This window comes from Annulohypoxylon maeteangense, assembly GCF_022496945.1.
Source record: "Annulohypoxylon maeteangense strain CBS 123835 unplaced genomic scaffold GGS22scaffold_2, whole genome shotgun sequence".
Taxonomy (NCBI): Eukaryota; Fungi; Ascomycota; class Sordariomycetes; order Xylariales; family Hypoxylaceae; genus Annulohypoxylon; species Annulohypoxylon maeteangense.
Genome location: NW_025953249.1, coordinates 2,714,338 through 2,727,890, shown reverse-complemented (window position 1 = coordinate 2,727,890; position 13,553 = coordinate 2,714,338). Strand labels below are relative to the sequence as shown.

General features: G+C 47.9%; 5 protein-coding genes across 5 annotated transcripts; 1 reads left to right on the top strand and 4 right to left on the bottom strand.

Annotated features, from left to right (window-relative positions):
- Positions 1–392: 392 nt before the first annotated feature.
- Positions 393–1,646, bottom strand: GGS22DRAFT_70132 (uncharacterized protein). The gene is made up of 3 exons (XM_047967850.1): positions 1,386–1,646; positions 1,070–1,314; positions 393–998 (listed from the first exon to the last, which is right to left on the bottom strand). The coding sequence occupies exons 1-3, from the start codon at positions 1,567–1,569 to the stop codon at positions 564–566; spliced, it is 864 nt and encodes a 287-aa protein (XP_047823183.1). The 5' UTR covers positions 1,570–1,646; the 3' UTR covers positions 393–563.
- Positions 1,647–2,005: 359 nt separating this feature from the next.
- Positions 2,006–3,762, bottom strand: GGS22DRAFT_184927 (major facilitator superfamily domain-containing protein; the record flags this gene model as incomplete). The annotated part of the gene is made up of 4 exons (XM_047964246.1): positions 2,006–2,159; positions 2,262–3,073; positions 3,141–3,530; positions 3,598–3,762. 4 exons carry the CDS (start codon positions 3,760–3,762, stop codon positions 2,006–2,008), a joined length of 1,521 nt encoding a protein of 506 aa, XP_047823182.1.
- Positions 3,763–4,108: 346 nt separating this feature from the next.
- Positions 4,109–5,777, bottom strand: GGS22DRAFT_184926 (uncharacterized protein; the record flags this gene model as incomplete). Its single annotated transcript, XM_047964245.1, has 4 exons — positions 4,109–4,427; positions 4,487–4,836; positions 4,896–5,506; positions 5,576–5,777. 4 exons carry the CDS (start codon positions 5,775–5,777, stop codon positions 4,109–4,111), a joined length of 1,482 nt encoding a protein of 493 aa, XP_047823181.1.
- A 1,621-nt stretch (positions 5,778–7,398) lies between these two features.
- GGS22DRAFT_184925 (putative cellobiose dehydrogenase) lies at positions 7,399–10,959 on the top strand (the record flags this gene model as incomplete). Its single annotated transcript, XM_047964244.1, has 11 exons — positions 7,399–7,527; positions 7,593–7,604; positions 7,663–7,778; positions 8,618–8,736; positions 8,798–9,664; positions 9,744–9,868; positions 9,929–10,022; positions 10,074–10,123; positions 10,172–10,250; positions 10,309–10,541; positions 10,693–10,959. 11 exons carry the CDS (start codon positions 7,399–7,401, stop codon positions 10,957–10,959), a joined length of 2,091 nt encoding a protein of 696 aa, XP_047823180.1.
- GGS22DRAFT_153679 (uncharacterized protein) lies at positions 10,956–13,250 on the bottom strand. The gene is made up of 5 exons (XM_047959897.1): positions 12,363–13,250; positions 11,877–12,309; positions 11,716–11,823; positions 11,417–11,646; positions 10,956–11,345 (listed from the first exon to the last, which is right to left on the bottom strand). The coding sequence occupies exons 1-5, from the start codon at positions 12,816–12,818 to the stop codon at positions 11,064–11,066; spliced, it is 1,509 nt and encodes a 502-aa protein (XP_047823179.1). The 5' UTR covers positions 12,819–13,250; the 3' UTR covers positions 10,956–11,063.
- Positions 13,251–13,553: the final 303 nt, after the last annotated feature.

Sequence of the window (13,553 nt, the reverse complement as noted above, 5' to 3'; positions counted from 1 at the left end):
GGATTTCTGGAAGTGTGCTAGGATAGATTCCCTTGGGTGATCGGATGGGTTTTATTATTTACTTCGACAATCGGATGAACTAGGGGGAAATTGCTGTGTTGGAGATAGGAATGAAAAACAATACCCGAGCAGTGACTCAGACTCATGCTAAGCCCACATCCCGTCTCCTTTGTGTTTGTACCTATTTCGGTGAGAGTTGAGATTATATACGTATTCTGCATTATGAGCTTAGCAGTTTCTTCATGTGTTGTTATTGAGATGTGTATGTATGTATGTGGCTGATGAATGATTCGCGGAGAGGTTGGTCAATAGGTAGTTGTACATGTTGATATGTATGACAATCCACATCAGATGTGCTGTTTTATGTACACATTTGGTTTCAACCTAGCTGCCTCGTTACCTCGGTGCCTGAGCACCTAGGCAGGTAAATCATACATGCATCAGTGCCGTCTTTCATAGGCACTACGTGATGTAGCAGCTTACTGCCGCACGTTCTGCCCCTCAAATCGGTAAAAGGGGTTCCCTATAGCCTAGCGACTAATACGCCCTTCTCGCCAAACCGCCTACTCCTCAGCAACCACCTTGACATTAAGCTTGACAGGCTCGAGCTTCGCCGCCACCAACACCGATACCTTGAAAGTGCCAAGGTGTTTAATCCGGTCCTCGCCCTCCTCCAATCCCGCAATCGTGATTCCACTCGCCTCAAGCGCCACACGTCCTCCGTTCACCGGGTCGGACGCCAGTAACTTCTCCTTGATAACCGTGAGGATGTCGGTAGTGGAAACAGATCCGAAAATGGATACCGCGGCCGGCTCTAGCGGCTCTGGCTCCGGCACGTTGGCGGAGGTCGATGTCACGGCGTGGTGCGCGAGGGACGGGGATCGCTGCGGCGCGGGCTCGGCTTCGGTTGGGGCCGGGGCCGCGGGCTGGATTGGTTTGCGCGTGAAGGTTAGGGTCTTGGGGATGTGTTCTTTGAGCAGGGCGAGGGATTCGTCGGGCTTTTTGGGGTTGGTTATGTTAGTATCATGCTTTTATGATGGTTACGTCGTGAGGGGGAACTGGGGCTTACCGCTAACGCTATTACGTCCTTCTTTGCGGTGTTGCGTTTTTTCTCTAACCACTTCTGCCGCCGCTCGGCTTGGCTCGTCTCCCCTTCGTCGACGATGGTTCGCGAGCCGTAGGTGCGGTCACGTGTGCCGATCGAGGCGGCGGATAGTTGGAGTTCTTGGAATCGCTTTTTTGTCATGTATTCGGCTTGGCCTTTGGGGAACCATTGGTTGCGCATGCGGCCGGGTGTTACGCGGATTATGGCGTCTGTTGAGGGGGGGTTAGTTGGAAGGGCTGGAAGGAGGGGGTGGAGGGTGGAGGGATCGGGGAGAGCATACCTTTAGCACCGAACCCGGGCATGTCGTGGAGGAGGCGTACGGGGATGCCTTGTGTGTCTTCCTCCTCGGCTTTTGTCATCTTAACGCCTCGGGTCTGCTGCTGCGCGAGGGGCAGTGAGGGGAGGGCGAGACGTCGGAGACAGGAGAGACATGTTGGCGGTGCGGCGAGGCGCGTGGATGCCATCGTGGGGGGAATTGGTTGGCAGTATGTGTGCCTGACTCCGGTTTTGCTGCCTTTTTCTCTGAAGGCTGATAGAAGCTTGCTGAAGCTTTCTCGATTTGTGAATTTTTTGGAGGTTTGGATGCGGGCCGTTTGACTGGTTCGGCGCTTTCCGTCGGAGATTTTGGACCAATCATGTTGTGACGTTTACGGGGACGCTTTTTAGCTTTGGGGGTTGAAGTTAAAAGAAACTACCGGAGTACAGATTCTATAATTTTACATATGATTTGTAAGACCAATGGATATTTATTCTTCAAATTTTCTACTTTTATGTCTTGTAAGAGTGAGTTTAGGTCCCTGGTCAAGAGCTCAATATCTTATACTGTCCCACTAGGAGGCGGAGGCACCCGGCGAAAGCCACTAAATCCGTGCCGCTCTATGACGCACTTTCATGGAACATTTAAATGTCCGTATGGAACTGCGGCTTTCCCAACCTCTTCCTCCACTGCTCTCCCTTGAACATTAGGACAATTATACCGATCGATGTTAAGGCTGTAATTAAAGCGAGCGTTATCCAAGCCCACTGGACTCCTATCCGATTTGCGAAGGGTAGCCTGCAGAGTTATCTAGGATCAGCAATGGCATCAAGCGTAGCAGAGACCGGATCTTGCGGATGCAAATCAAAACGCCTCGACATATGGACTGGGTTGACTTACGCATAGAACCCTATCGGGAATGCAAATGTCTGGCGTCCAAAATTATAGAGGCTGCCAATCTCGGCCGACTGTGGCTTATAACAATCGCTACAGTATGTATAGCTCACGGTAGTCACTAACTGCAAGCCAAAGCTGGCAATGGCCATTCCCATCACGGGTCCAATCCAATGAGTCCGCCGCTGAAGACAGACGCCATAGATGATGATACCAGCGGGGCATAGTAGCATACTTCCCAACGAGGCGATGAGACGGGCTTCTGGCTTTCTTTTGCCACCGTGGCGCTCGGCATACCGGTGCACAACCCAGTCTGAGAACGGTCCCGACATGATCTCACCGAGCATAGAGCCGATGAGAAGGGGAAGACCAAGCATCAAACCAATGACACCACTCTGAAAGTGATATATGTTGGTGAAGAGAATCGCTACTGTAACCGCTGGCAGGATGGATGAGAAGCAAAATGAGACAATATAGTATATGAAAGTTAGCGAAATGGATGGATACTTGAGCATCTCAAACGGCCGTACGAGATCCCGAATATGCAGCCTCCTATCAAGCAACGCGTTCCGGCTGAAGCTAAAAAGCATTTGTGGATAGGTGCGCTCCTTGTGCCTGGCGAGATTCTCCTTAGACCGGGAGAATAACGTTTCTGGCAGCGCGAACAACATGATCACGAAAGCAACGGAGTTGACGATAGCAGGAAGGTAATAGCACCAGCGAACGCCAGCTTTTTGCGCGAGGTATCCCCCAATTATAGGGCCCGCGTGGGCTCCATTGTTGAGGAAGACGGTCCAGACACCCATCTTGGTTCCTCTCTTGAATCACGCATTAGTCCGATTATATTGAATCAGAACTTGTGCTCTTATTGGCACCGGTACTAACCTCATGCAAGAAAAACATGTCGTTAACAGTTGCCGCACCAAGTGCCATCCCGGCCCCCGTACCAATACCACTGAAGACGCGGCCGATAATCAGCCCCGCCCAACTGGTTGCTACGCCCGACCCAACAGTGGCCACGATACCAACGATGGTCGACAACATATAGACAGGCCGTCGTCCGTAAATATTGCTCAACGGTGCGAAAAACAACGGCGCTACGCCGGCCAAAATGATGGTGGTGGTAGTTTGTAAGGGTGCAGACCCGACGGGGACCTTAAAGAGAGCCGCAAGTGGAACCAGTGCCGGATTCACCACTGATGAGTTGAAGGGACCAAGCATGGCCAGGAAGGACACTTGGAGCAGAACCAACCACTTCAGCCAGATGGGCCAATTCTACAGAAGTGGCGTTTTAGTTGTCTCCTTAGGCGCATTATCGAACGAAATAGATATCTCAACATACCAGAGGGTCGTCGCGAAAGTTGCTAGGCTGAGGAACCAATGCTAAGCCATGCATATCCAGCTGAACATACGCAGTATTCTCGTCGCATGGCCATACCGTCTTGCCTTCTTTACTACCACGCGAGATTTCAACGATGCGTTCACTGTCAGTCTTTTCTTCTACCATCTTCGGAGTTGCGCACGACGGCAAAGATCTCAATGAACCTGAATTACAACAATCAAGGAGAGTTAGCCGTGTTCTCATTTTCCCTCATCTGATGAGGGTGTGGGGTATATAAAGCGTCCAAAATGAGAACAAGAAGCGCCCGCGTGCTTACCTTGCATCGCAGAATAGGGTCGAAATAGGCAATTCACCTATCATCATATGCAATTTGACATCAGAAATTGAAAAGGAGCGAATTTGTTTGTTTTCTGACGAAGTCTACCTATCTATTCTATATGGTTATGGATTGAGCGGGGAGGAGGAACATTAAGAACTTTCACGCTCTGGAGTCCTTGAAGATGCGACTGGTTTAACAAACACCCCAATCGCCGTTTGTTGACAGATCGAAAACTTGGCCCAATTTCTCCTTTTCAACTTCCTCCTCTAGCGTCCAAGGTTCGAGTTTATGGCCAGGGGGAAGGTTGGTGTTCTCAAATGGTGCACCGGTCTCGATATGTTCGCGTGCCTTACGGAAATTCTCAATCACGTACCGCTCAGGCTTGTGTCCCCACATCCATTTCCCCTGGGGCATTAACTTACGAACGCCCAAGATATTATCGGCTCGGTTTTGATGCCAAGCGGCTCTGTTCAATAACCCTACCCGTTGTATAAGTGTCGTGCGTTGATGCCTATTTTAGTTGTCAGCTACTGGTCAGAGGATGGTGCGATGGTTCACTGCGCGGTATACCTCAACAACTGGTGAACCTTGACGGCTAAGGCAACATCCTTTTTCCCACCGAGTCTTAAACATTCGGCTAACGAAATAGCGTCTTCAAGTGCCATCGTAGCGCCATTCGCAGATGTTGGAATAAAGCTATGAGCACTGTCGCCAACCTGAACAACATGACCTCCCTCCGATGACCATTTTGATTGGGGGTTGCGCATACACAGCTTCCATGCTACAATCCTGTCATTGGGGAAATTATTGATTAATTCGACCACGAGGGGATCCAAATGTTCCACATCAGGAATCATGCCCAACAGCTCCTCAGCGCTTATAGTCGACGACCAAGACTCCTGTGCGACGCCACGTGTTTCCTAGAGATCATTCAATCATAAGCCATATGAAGTAAGTTCAGCGACACAAGGCAACTTACATTGGGAAGTGTGATGGCGAATGAAACCAGACGCTTGTCGATAACCACGACAATATGCCGGTTTTGCCCAATATACAGTCGTGCTTCTGGTCGCTCACATGTCGCAAGGTTCTGTTTAACCAGTGGTGAGTCGCGTACCTCGGCCAATGTCATAGCTGCACGGTAAACTGTATAGCCGGTGCCAACCGGACGAACAGGTTCTCCAAGAATGAGTTTACATGACTTAGATGCGATGCCATCTGCGGCAACAATCAGGTCGGCTTGGTATCGTTTCCCGTCGTCAGAGATAGCAACACCAAATCCGTCCTCCTCTGCGTAATCGACGATAGATACGCCATACGTAACTGAAATAGCCAGCCTCTCGCATTGGTTGAGGAGAATTCTTGTAAGATCGGCGCGTCCATTTATTCCTACTGCTCGGAATGGATATGCAGCATGTTCTGCAACGCCTTCTCGGTTGTATTCAAACTCGAACGGCTCCATTGCGTATCGGCCATCTAAATGGCAAGGCGTCATTAACGCATCAATACCCACTTCCACATATTCTTTCGCCATGCTAGGATAATTATGGAGAGTAGACCAGGCCGAAGGACCAATACCAACTATATCGCCTATTCATCATGCGTATGTCAGCCATATATAACGTCCAATGGCTTCGAGCCAACCTGAGATATACACACCGATAGACGAGAAGGTTGGTGATTTCTCAAGAACTTCAACATCGTGGCCTTTCCTCCAGCATTCGATTGCCGCAAGCAGACCAGCTGGGCCAGAGCCGACAATCACGATTTTCAGTCCCGAGGGTGGATAACGGAGCACATTGTCGATAATTACTGTCTCCTTGGGAATTACTGTCTCCTTGGGAATTACGTTGGCTGCCATTTTGCTATGTCGGTTTCTTAATGAATTGATGCTGAGATGTTGACCCTCGACTTTGTAGGTAGGAAAACAGTCCAGCTATTCCATCTTATATATCTATATTTCCTCATAGCCCACGATGCATTCGTATCCAATGAACTACACATATCTGGAATATTGTCATAAATTGGATGACTAACGCACACCCCCTATAGCTACTACGGCTAATCCGATCCTATTCTGATATTTTGAGGTTAAGGCCGGGGACCAGATTTTTTCCGCTGCGGACGATCGGACCCTTTTACAGTCCGTGAAATTTTGGGAACATGATGATGATCAACGACCCATTACCCATACCACAATCCACAATCCCCTCGGGAGAATGTCCCAATTGAATCATGTAAGCAGTGAAATCCACTATGACTTGACCACCGAACCAATACTAGCCTCCAGTTCACGACTAGAAGTTCGAATACGTAATTCCCTGCCAAGTGTGCAAGAAACCCTTCCTCACCTGCCTGGCCATTTAGCTACCTGAGATCGGGAACTGCCGCGGCGGAAACAAGGCTCTATACTGAAGCCCGTGAAGTCTTCCACGATGGGTCCGGTCCATTGCCGGGTCTAACGCATAGTCCCGCTCCTGCATTTGACTAACGACTAGGCTACCGTTGAGACCTACGATCTTTCCAAGACGACCAATGAGCAGACAAGATAAGCGAATGTACAATTGCGGTGAACTAGGTAGGGCGAATTCATATGTAAGTATGTTGTTAGCAATAGTGCCTTGCATAGGGCTAGATCTTGGTAATGGGTCGTAAATCAGGTATGAAGCATATCCCACCAAGGGCGATTACTTCCCCATAGTTTCTTAAACCCTGATTTGAATGGCTTGGTATTTGCTGTAATATATCTATTATCTAGTATATATCACGGAAACCACAAGTTTTCCGGCGCCTTGTAGAGACCGCATCCCGTCACTACGAGGGTTCTCGGTGAAATTCGGTGTTTGGCCCTCATCTTGTTGTCTAGCAATTTATCCCTGAACGAAATATGAAGCTTTGCTACCTATTAAGCCAGGCCAAAATCACGCTGAAGCTCCTATCATCTAGACGAGAGTTGCATACTCGAGAATCTCCGAACACACGGATACCTAGGTACGGACCATCCGATGTGAAGACCGAAGTATGGTCTTGGAGCGAGATGTGGATATTACATACGCAAGCGTTCGATATCGAATCTTGGCATATATTGAAGGAAGCTTCTGGTTGACAATAAAAGCCAATTTATCTATAATATGGGTATCAATATATTTAGTAAGGTCTATCTCGATAAACGTTGGTTGTGGTACTAGGTAAGTCTACCTGACTACACGGATGACTAATCATGAAAAGGGGGTCATATCGCGTATATGTGACGTAAACGTTCGTCGGCGGCATGCCGTAATTATATCGCGTCCAACGTCTTATGAATGGAGCTTCGTTGTGGAATGACGTGTTATTGCCACAAACGATAAATGAAATATCGATGTGGAAAAATATTCTTACATAGTTTGGTTGCTTAGCATTTACCTCACTCCTATAACATACTCGAAAGATCCTTAAAGAAAATTAAGAAGACATCACCATATTATCTCTGCAATACGAATATGGCATTTTCTGAGCAGCAAGACCAAAGTAAAGCTGGGAAAGGACAGAGAGGGTTCGATCTTGGTAGTATTGACGCTTTACCAAACGTTGATCTCGCTGGTGGCATATTTGAAGCGCCCGGTGCAATCGTAAGTGACCTCATATCACGCCGAGTAAACGTTACCTCTATTGACATTGGGGATTGAAACAACAGTCCGAACCCCGAGTAAGCTAATCAATGTGGGTACCGAATTCCTATTCTATTAGTTAACCTGTTACGACAGACTGGAAAAGATAGCACCGGTGGATCAAAAAAGTCTGGAGGTGGGAAGGGCGGCGGCGGCGGTGGCAGTAGTGATCGTAAACTCAAAGATACCGCAGGTGCTGGGGCTATGATTTTGTAAGAAGATTCCTGGGCGATGGGTTGCTCGCTTGACTGAATAGAAGCTAAGACCTTTTCATCGTAGAATCTTGTCCTGATAACGAGTAGATTTTCTGTCTGGGTACACTATCGCTGACTAACTGGTATGGATGAACTAGTTCAGTATTACCTTTATCAAAATACCCGATTCTATCTTTCCAGGTAAAGGAAACATATATGGATATGCATACATACTAGCAGGAGGTAGGCCATGGCTAGACCGCCTGGATGATATGGTTTCATCTTAAGGATTGAGTCAAACCCCTTTCCGCCCACAAACCATAATATTATTATTGACTGCATTAATTGCCTTCTCTGCATATAACACAATGAGCTGACCGGGAATTCTCTAATATTTCCAGAATTTCCTTCTTCGAACATCGCCGTAAGCCCGAAACCTCACGAGGCCTGCATGAGCTGCCCTGTCATGACGACTTGACCACCACCGCAACTTTCCCATTCCGTCGGCACTTAAATTTCTGACCGTTAACGAGCTTCCAGAAACCCGGGCCAGCCGCATAGCCATGCCTTACCCCAGGTTTTTCATTTCGCGGCTAAGTACGCGAGCCCTGTCCCATGAGGCGTCTAATGATAATGCGTCGGCTAATTGCGTGGTAAATAAGGGAGCATTGCAGATCTCTACCCTCTGAACCAGTTGCGTACTCGAACGCGCTAGATACTCCAATACATCGTGTAGGCTACTTTGAAGCGGCGCTTCATGATGCGAGAGACTTAGGCATATCCGCCGTTCTTGGCGGTGGTGACGCGCCTATATGATGTCGGGTAAAGAGTGCCCTCACTCTCGTCTTTAAGACTAGTATCTTCCCCTTTGAATCCGATATTGTCCGCCCTTGGTACTCTCGGTCACGCGAGGATTATTCGGTGGAGATGTATGGCAATCTATACTTAAGCGCCGCTGCGACTGCAGCATTGCTTCGTAAGCATATCCAGGCCCTGCGTTCAAGCGCGACCTACTACCACTCTAACATCGCCCCTAGTATCCCAACCATGTGCAGCCCGAGCGAACATAAAACTTGCACCACCAGTCTGCTCTAATATCATCTCCCACCAAAAATGGGACTACATCATCGTCGGCTCCGGAGCCGGCGGCATCCCACTAGCAGACCGTCTCTCAGAAGCCGGCCACACAGTCCTCCTTCTCGAGAAAGGCCCGCCGTCAACGGGCATCTGGGGCGGGACCATGAAGCCGCAATGGCTGTCCAACGCAACCCTAACCCGCTTCGACGTGCCCGGGCTCGCAAACGAGATCTGGCATAACCCAAGCGGCGTAGTCTGCACGGACGTCGACCAAATGGCCGGGTGCGTTCTCGGCGGCGGGGTCGCGGTTAACTCCGGGCTATGGTGGAAGCCGCACCCCGACGACTGGGACCGTAGCTGGCCCGCGGGCTGGCACAGCGCGGATGTAGCGGCCGCCACGGCGCGCGTGTTCGCGCGCATCCCGGGGACTACGCACCCCAGCACGGACGGGAAACTGTATCTGCAGCAGGGATTCGAGGCGTTGACGGGGGGATTGAATAAAAGTGGTTGGAGCTTCATTGTGCCGAACGAGCACCCTGAGAGGAAGGATCGCACTTTTGGGCATAGTACGCATATGTTCGCGAATGGGGAGAGGGGGGGCCCGCTGGCGACGTATTTGGTGGATGCGAGTCGCAGAAGTGGGTTTGCGCTTTGGATGAATACGACGGCGAGGAGGGTTTTGAGGGTGGGGGGAAGAGCGACGGGGGTCGAGGTTGAGTGTTCGCGGAATGCGGCGGGGCATGTGGGTGTGGTTGAGGTTACGCCTGGGACGGGACGGGTGGTTTTGGCGGCGGGCGCGTTTGGGAGTGCGAAGTTGCTTTTTAGGAGTATGGTTTTCGATCTGCCTTCTTGCTTTGCTTCTTTTTTGATGGTAGAGGTTTTGGGTGGCTGACTTAGTGGTGATAGGTGGGATTGGGCCAAAGGATCAGCTGAATGTTGTGAGGAATTCGACGTTGGATGCGGCGACGATGATTTCTGAGGACTCTTGGATTAATCTTCCCGTCGGGTATAATCTGATCGACCATGTCGGGGTAAGTTACTGGCCCCCATTTGTGATTGCCTTGGGATCAAGCTAACCATACCATTTATAGACTGATATCGAGATCGCCCATCCTGATGTTGTCTTCTACGATTTCTATGCGGCGTATAGCAAACCGATATTGAGCGATACGGAGATATATTTGCGTATGACCTAGTTCGGCCTTAACCTTGAAAATGGTGCTGACTCGATTGCAGGGAATCGAACTGGGATACTTGCGCAGGCGGCACCTAACCTAGGTCCCATTGTGAGTTACTTAGACAGTCGAGCGAGGCGATATGACTAACATCCGAAGTTTTGGGAAATCATTCCCGGCCCCGATGGCATTGATCGACATCTACACTGGCAAGCGCGAGTAGAAGGGACTAAGAACAGTAAGGAATTAGTTCATCACAAGCACTATCTTGAATTTCTGGCTGACTTCATCTAAAGCGTCCATGACTATAACCCAATATCTTGGGACTGGGTCTACATCGAGAGGACGCATGGTGATTACACCTCAACTTAACACCCGCGTATCCGTCCCTCCTTACCTCCGCGAAGCTAACGACAAGGCGGCTGTTGTCGAGGGGCTCGAAAGAGTTCGCAAGTATTTCGAGCCCATCTCGAATCTTACCTGGGTCCGTCCGATGTCTAATCAGACTTCGGCGCAGTTTGTCGACTCAGTAAGATATTTGCCCCTTTTTATCCTTTTACCCCTTTTTAAGTACACGGACCATATTGTCCTCCCCTAGGAAGAGTATAACGGTCTTCTCGCGAAGATATGTCATTTTCCTCTCCTTTTGATTATTCAATTGCTAATTAATATCATGAAAGATACCCGCGGTTCCAGCAGTTCGATGCTCAAATCATTGGGTCGGTACTGCGAAGATGGGAACGGATGATGGCCGAGTTGATAACGGCACATCCGTCGTTGACACAAACACGAAGGTTTACGGGATGGATAACCTCTTCGTAGTTGATGCATCCATCTTCCCCGGAATGATGACAGGAAACCCTTCTGCAATGATTGTGGCAGCGGCCGAACATGCGGCTAAAAAGATATTGGCTCTTGAGTCTCCGAAGGCGATTGCTGCAAAGTAGGGAACATCTGTGATAACGTGTTCACGAGGAATGACACCACTGAACCCAGTATATCACACATTCAATGTAAAATTTATACATTTAATGTTCTCAAGGTTAATACTTCATCTAAGAGTGACAGACCCTCCTTTGAGCCTTGTTTTGATCTCATCCTCGAGTTCTTGGCCTGTCAAAGAACAAGCATCCAGCCCAGCCCTACCCATTTCCTTTTTCATATTTTCAGCTAATATAAGTATAGGCCGCCAACCTTTGGGCACAACTGCTTGGCTTAGGAGACACAAGTTTGACCGAGCTTCATGCCATAATATGCTTGTTCCAATCGTCCAAACGGTCAAAAATAGGAGGGCGAAAAATACTTGTATAAATGAAAATCCCCATTTGAGGCGCTAGATTGTACGTATGATTTGTTAGTAGTGCATCTAAATATTTTATAGAACCTATTCCACTTCGTACTTACATTCACTGTTGGTTGGCAGCTTCCGTTTTCTATCACGTAGGTGAGGGGATATGTTTGATTAGAATAAACAAAGGCGGCATTCGATAGATTTCCGAACTGTGAGGATCCGTAGAATTCCCCAACAGGGTTAATATAAAAGGCGGATATGTTTAAAACTGGACTTGGTATCTCTATTCTTCCAAATGTGGACGCCGTATGATTAAGACCGAAGAATCCATACTTGGACACGTCTATGTCCAATCGAAATATTCCAAGGTTAGTTACAATCGGAGCTATGAGGACGCTGAGATGATACGAACAATTGGATGCTTCTTCCTGTATAGAGCAATCGACCCCTGAATCTGATATGGTACCAAATACGCATGCGCCACAGAAAGAGTTATGCAAAAAATTGACAATAGGTTCCTCTGATATTTGTGTAAGCTAGACAGGAATTATTGAAGTACATCGTGGGACTTACTCTCAGCAGTTTTGCCGGAACCATAGAGAGACACGATATAGTTTGCTGTAAGATTGACTCTCCAGCCATCATGGATGACATATGCAATGGGTTGAAATTCTTTGAAAGGAATGTAATGACCCTTGTAATCTAAGACGAGCGCTTCTATGACTGTCGTATAACCAGTCATTGCACCAACAATTGTCGGCCATACCATAAGGAATGACATACTCCATATCATAAAGACCATGGCAATTCGGGATCTCAGGCGACGTTGTGAGATAAAGGCTCGTACGATACTGAATGTTGAATAAAGTGTAGGCTCATTCTGGAGAAAAACAGTGAAAAATACTGCGTAAGTGACGGGCGTAAACTCCATCAATGTCGTTACGTATATGGTAAAAACGTGCCATGACATGAAGGCCATGGATGCTTGCAATCCACGGCCAATTATCTATAAGCATATTAGCCCATAGTCATGGCAGAGGAAAAGTCTTCAGATCTGACTATGTCCCAAAATATATCGACCACCTTTGCCTCCGTAAATGTTAGGTTTCCGAAACCTAGATTTATCTTGAAGAATCCTGACATCGCCCAAGCATTATACTCGGATATGATAGGATTAAAGGTATCGTCAGATCGGCATGCCGAATCTTCACTCTCAAACCTATATGATAGAGCACCATATAGGCCAAGAAATGCAAAGAGGCCCAGTATCGACACGGTCCAGAGTATGGAGGCTACCCAACAGCACCTTCGTATCCATTTCTCCCATTCAACAGATTTGATATGCGACTTGACTCTTTGGTAATACGTAGTTAACTGTGTTGATATAAACCGGTAGGCGTTCTTGCAACTTTTCTGTACTTCTTCGGATAGCCGTGTCGCCAAACGATGGGCGTCCGTAGACAATGATGAGAGAAAGGCTCTTGGGCCTGGTCGACCATAATATATAGCGATCATAATGAATCGGTTATTTTATAATATGATAGGGAGTCGACTTACTCATGGGAACTATACTTGACTTTATTATAAGATTATTCATACTTCGGTAGGCTGAGATATACTCGGATATATCGGCGTGTCCTTAGTAAGGACTGCGGAGTCGCGCACCAAGGACAAGGCCATGCCGCAAGGCAATTCATACCCAAGATCTATAGCCTATGTACAATCTAAATGGCGGGGGCTATAAAATCACGCCCGTTTAAGAGGTCCCATGTATATGCCCATACAGAGTGCAGATATACGCCAATTAAGGAAGGAAGTTCGCCTGAAATGAGGGATATACCGAATTAATCGAAAGGACAATGACTAAATGTAACATCGAGTCCTATAGCCTCGCGAAGCTGAAAGCTGACGCTGACGCAATCTAGCAACAGAGATCTAGAGTTCCTTGAAAGGGGTTATGTATAATAGGGTATTATAGAGAGGGATTGCTATACTATTTTGGAATTTTATGCAGGCCACTCGGGCAACTTTCCGATTTCCTAAATTATGTGAGATCTAGGACTCGACATGTAGTATACTCGTTCTTACCTATAATATCCCTTAGCTAGAAGATCTATTTGTGAGTATGATTTTCACAGTTTGGAAATAAATGGACACTGTAACCTAGTTTAGTGTGGTGAATGATAGAAATAACGTCAATTGACATTGAGTCAATAATCATGAAGTCATATAATATTGCTTTTTGAACAT